General features: G+C 33.2%; 1 protein-coding gene across 1 annotated transcript; it reads left to right on the top strand.

Annotated features, from left to right (window-relative positions):
- Window positions 1-2289: 2289 nt before the first annotated feature.
- LOC112507926 (RING-H2 finger protein ATL43) lies at window positions 2290-3513 on the top strand. The gene has a single exon (XM_025112677.1). It carries the CDS (start codon window positions 2303-2305, stop codon window positions 3470-3472), a length of 1170 nt encoding a protein of 389 aa, XP_024968445.1. The 5' UTR covers window positions 2290-2302; the 3' UTR covers window positions 3473-3513.
- Window positions 3514-5930: the final 2417 nt, after the last annotated feature.

Genomic DNA, 5930 nt, shown 5'->3' with positions numbered 1-5930 from the left:
CTTTCTTTCCATACCCATAATGCACAATAAAAGAATATAGAGGATTTAGCTTACTTGTGGGTCGGTTACCTGACAAACAACTGTTAATCTTTTGCTGACAAAAAAATATGAAATTAGCAGGGACTAGACACTCCAGGGAATATATTTGTGGACTAAATATGACTCCAATAAAAAAACTGTCATAATACTGTAATTAAATTTTTACATAATATTTTATTTGATGTTTTGTCCATTAAACATCTTAGGGGTTGTTTGGTTGCTGAATAATTTGGTGTAAAATAATTAAGTTGTCAGAATGATTAAGAGATTCTCATGATATAGTGCAAAATGAAATATAATTGTTTGGTAATTATTTACAACGAAATTAGGATGCTGAATGGTTAAGAGAGACCCGGGATACAAAATTATTAAGAGGGTTTTAGAACTATTAAGAGACAAACTTTTTTTGTCAAACAAGATTTATCTCTTAACGATTCAGAAACTACCTCTTAATAAAATTATTAAAAGGTAAACAAACAACCCCTAATATTGACAATAACATGCTTTTTAACAGTTTTCAAACAATTAGTTTGAAAATTTGTCCAACAAAAAATTTAAAGAATGTCATATTTACTTTGGTACCCACAATTACATAAACCCATGAAGCACATGTGCACAATCACAACATTGTTGAGTTTTAATGCAAGGAAAACAAAAAATATGCATTAATATGTCATGTCCTACTTCTTTTAATGATTTTCAAGTCAATATATTAAAGTATACGATGGAAAGTATATATATATATATATATATATATATATATATATATATATATTAAATAATAATTAAATATAATTAAATTGATTTAATGTTTATGACGGCACAATTTCCAATGATTCCACACCCCTACCAAGAGGGTGCCATTAGCACTCCCCAATTATTTATTACCGAATAATAAGGCAGATAAAAAGAAGAAAAAGAACTAAATGAAATACAATACAAAGATCAAAGCACATATGATAAAACTTTAAATGGATTAGTAACAAATACTTCAATTATAAATTATAGTATTTAATTGTTATAGTTAATTTTTCATGTTATTAATGATGTTAGATGAAATACTTTTATTTAAATAATTCAATTTTTATGGAATAATAGTTTCTTGTTTTACATTTTGTATTAAAATTGTTAAAATGACAATTTCCTAAAATCTGAATCGCTTATTCAGCATATACAACAAAAAACAATCGATTTTCGATCCCAAAAAGAAAGCAGAAGGTCCTTTTCATTATAGCATGCTGTGACCGTTCTGTACCATGAATTCTTCCTACAAAATTTTGTTGAGAAGAAACTTTACTTGATTTAAATATATATATATATATAGAGAGAGAGAGAGAGAGAGAGAGAGAGAGAGTTTGTTTCAAATGCAATCCATCGCATTTGTACAACCAATGCAACCCAATAAATTGATATATTTATGAAAATGATAAGAGTTCATTTATTATGATTTGCAGGGACGTTCCAATCTTTTTGGAGGCCCTGCTATATTCAAAACTTTTGATTACATTGTATAAATGAGATAACAGAGAATATATGTTAAGACAAAAATGGGTTAAACCTAAAACGATTAACAATCTAAAACTAAACCTAATAATCATTTGAACCTAAAACCAAACAATTAATGATTTGAACCTAAATAATTTCGGCTATAATTTTATACAGGTCGATAAAAAGACCCCAAACACATGTAAATTTGGGCCCCAAAATTTCGGAAGCCCTATTCAAAATCTCACATTTAACATGCTAAGGGACGACCATGATGATTTGAATATTTATGGAAGATGAATATGGTTAATTAATTATGATTAATATTTTATATTAGAAAAAAATCAAAACTTTTATGAAATTACATATTCATTAAATTAAACAGACGGTTGAAATTAAATTGTATTGATTATACAAATGTAAATAGTTGTATAATAACTCAACTCTGTATATAATGATAGATTAAATATTTAAAATTAATTGAAATTCGATCAATAATTGCATAAAATTAAACAGTCCACTTTTGCACCACTAAAAACACAACACATAAAAAATTAAAGAGAGGGACATGTACTTACAATAAATAAAAAATTAAAGAATTAGAATTAGAATTAGAATTAGAATTAGACTTAAAATTAGAATTAATTCTTTGTCTTTTGTTTTTTTTGTAATTGTATCTTTTTTCACTTCCCAACGCCTATACCTTTATATACCTTCTTCTTCCCTCTTTACACACAGTGGAGGTATGGGCTACAAATCCCCATGGCCAACGCCATTGATGATCTTTATTGTATTCTCAAGCTCCACCATAACCACTTCATTCTTATCTAATCCTCCTCCGCCGCCTTCGCCTTCGCCTTCTCCGAGATCATCGCCACCCAACTCTGCGCTCAAGCCAAGCATGACTATTATCGTCGGAGTTCTCACCACCATATTCTCCATCACTTTTCTTTTACTCCTTTACGCCAAACACTGTCGGCGTTCGCATAATGGCTACCCGCCGGGAGGAGATGTGATGGCGATTCGTGCTACCGACAGGGAAAACTCCGGCATCGACCGGACTATCATCGAGTCGCTTCCGGTTTTCCGATTTGGATCTTTAAGTGGACAGAAAGACGGTTTAGAGTGTGCGGTTTGTTTGTCCCGGTTCGACCGGAGTGAGGTGCTCCGATTACTGCCCAAATGCAAGCATGCTTTTCATATAGAGTGTGTGGATACGTGGCTCGATGCCCATTCCACTTGCCCGCTTTGCCGGTTTCGGGTCGACCCGGAAGACATTTTCCTCGTGCTCGGTGAAAACGAAATCTCGCGAGATATTGGCAGGTCACCGGAGGTTAAACCAGAAGAGGACAGTGAAGTAGCTCTCAGGCGTGTTTCCGGTAGGCACTCGTCGGCGGAAGAAAGAGGAACCGGGTTACGAATCTCGGTGGAGTCATCATCGGCGGCAGCAGCAGTGGGGGGAAACAGGAGATCTTTAGACAGTTGGAACAGTAAGAAAAAGACGGCGAAGAAGATGAAGAAGAAGGAAGAAACGGCGCCTTTAAAGGCGGTTTGCATAGACGAACACCGGAAAGACGGACTGTTGTTGGCGGCGGAGGAGGAAAGACGGAGGAGCTTCGAGAAACGGTTCGAGCACCGGATCGTTGTTGGGGCCCAGAGATGGAGCGACGTACAGCCGTCGGATCTGTTGTATTTACGGTCAGAAATGATCCTAAGCGACGTCCGTAGATTGAAAAGATCTAGACCGTCGGTTTTGCATGAGGGGAATAATGGTTGGTGGCAGAGTGGCAGAGATGTAATAAATTCGAGAAGCGTGTCGGAAATGACAGGGTTGAGTAGGTTTGGTAGTAATGAGGTGCTGTCGAGGTGGTTGGCTTGGAAGTCCGAACCTAAATCCAAACCACCTGTTTTACATTCCGAACCTAATTCTTGTTCTTCCAATGTATAGACTTCATTCACTGTTTTCCTTGCTCACCTTACACTTATTATTAGTACACCTCCCATTTATTATGATTCAGATCATGTGTATAATTGATTTTAACTGTAAGTGTTCATGACAGATTATATAGATCTCGACCAATTAAATAGGACCTCCTGTAATTATCAGCTAGCCAATACCTACCGGTTTAGAACCTAAAAAAACATCAAATAAGTCTGATTGGTTTGAGTTTGACTACAAAGGTCAAAAGTACAAGAATGTCACAAGTTCAAATCCAAGGAAAAATAAAAATTCTCTTGTGGCTATGGAGGTTCAAATGCGATGATTATGAGTTATTTGCAAAGCAGGTGGTTTGTCTTGAGATTAGTCAGCTCGCATAACGGGTTAAATATCCAGATTAATTAAAAAAAACATTAAACAAATCATCTAAAATAGAGAAAATAAAGGGTTTGTACTTTATTTTGTTACTGCATTGTTATCTAGAAAATGGTAAAACATGAAAAAGAACGAAGTTTGGAAAATTCTTTAAAATATAATATGAGGAGAGAATATATATATATATATATATATATCACCAATAATATTAAACTATTATTATTTTATATAAAGATTTTTGTTGAAAAATTATTGAGACAAGAAAATTATGGAATATTTTAAAAATATAAATGATACTGAAAATTTTAAAGCAGACGATTTGTTGGAGGTGAGTGCGTGTGCACGTGTGTATATATATATAGAGAGAGAGAAAGAGAGAGAGAAGTTGGTTATTATACAACCCTTGACATTTGTGCAACCAATACAATTCAATCTCAACCGTTTATTTCATTTGATTAATATGTGATTTCATAGAAGTTTTTATTGTTTCTTAATATAAAGTATTAATCATAATTAATGAATCATATTCATCTTCCATAAATATTCAAATAATAATAAATGAACTCTCATCATTTCTATAAATATCTCAATTTATTGAGTTGCTATGGTTGTACAAATGCAATGAGTTGTATTTGAAACAAACTATATATATATATATATATATATCTATACTATATTATAAAGCATTTGGCTAAAACTCTTAAAAACTCTTAAACTCTTAAAACTTTTAAAGACAACATCTATTGCTAATGGTACAACCTGTTAAAGCCATCCCTAAACCCGTTCATCCCTAAACGATTTCATCCCTATCCGATTTCATCCATATCCTATTTCATCAAATACAGGATAAACATCTCATTTTAAATATAAAAAATCTAAAATATAATTAGGATAATTATTGAATTCTAACAGAATACTTAATTATTATCTTTATAAAATTTATAATATTAAACCAAAAATAAATTATTTCATTATTAAACTTAAATTAAATTATAATAAAAAAAATAAATTAAAGAAATTACATAAAAAATAAAAACTTTTAAATAGTTGATTTGATATTAAAATTGATATATTTTTTTTTCAAATTTTTATGATATCTTCAAATTTATATTTTATTCAAAAATAAAATCATTATTGTTTTCTTTAAAACGCATAAAATCGTATTATAACATCGATAGAGACAAAGAATAAAATAGAACATTAAAATCAAGATGTGTCTCGCTGCATTGCGCAAGTACTCTTCTAGTATATATATATATATATATATATATATATATATATATTAAGATTTTTACTTTCGATATTATATTTTAAAGTCTTAGATAACCTCTTGGTAGCTATGTTATTATAGACTTTATTCTATACAAAAAGGGTCAATAAGAAGCCAATCATGTTACGCTTGCTACCAATCAACAATTAATTTTATGTTTAGAATTTATTTTGAAACATCTCTAAAGCTGCGTTTGGTATATGAGACAGGACAGAACGAGACAAAACTTATTGTCCCATGTTTGGCGCGACATGGGACAAGACAAGAACTCATTGTTTCACGTTTGGTGCGACACGAGACAGGGACAAGAACTGCAATAAAGTGGGACAACGTGAGACAAAAAAGGTTTTTTCTTGTTCCACCAAAATAGGTGGAACAAAATGGGATAAAAATGAGATAGAAACTAAAAATATTACTAACCAACTCTCGTTTGATATATAACCTTAACATAGTATTTGTTTTAGTGGTCACCAACGCTAGTTGTGGCAGCCATCACCACTGGTAGCCACCGTCGGTGACCTCCCCCTCCTCCACCACCTCCACAACCACCATCGACTACCACTGTCTATCACCACCTCCACAACTACCATTGGCCACCTACCACCATCGTCCATTGCCACTATCAGCGTTGGCCACCTCCCACCTTCTCTTCTACTACAACAACCTCCTCCAGAACCATCGTCGTCCACTGACCACCACCGTCCATTGCCACCACTACTACCACCGTTGGCCACCTCCACCTTCTCTTCCACTACAACCTCCTTCTCCACCTCCACAACCATCATCATCATCCACTAACCATCACTACCACCGCTGGCCACC

This window comes from Cynara cardunculus (assembly GCF_001531365.2).
Source record: "Cynara cardunculus var. scolymus isolate 2C chromosome LG 2, CcrdV1, whole genome shotgun sequence".
Taxonomy (NCBI): domain Eukaryota; kingdom Viridiplantae; phylum Streptophyta; class Magnoliopsida; order Asterales; family Asteraceae; genus Cynara; species Cynara cardunculus.
Note: the sequence above shows the minus strand (reverse complement) of the source record. Positions and strands in the feature narration are given on the sequence as shown.

Bases quoted from the DNA above. Each gene is read 5' to 3' on its own strand.
- LOC112507926 (XM_025112677.1), top strand. From the start codon at position 2,303: ATGATCTTTATTGTATTCTCAAGCTCCACCATAACCACTTCATTCTTA.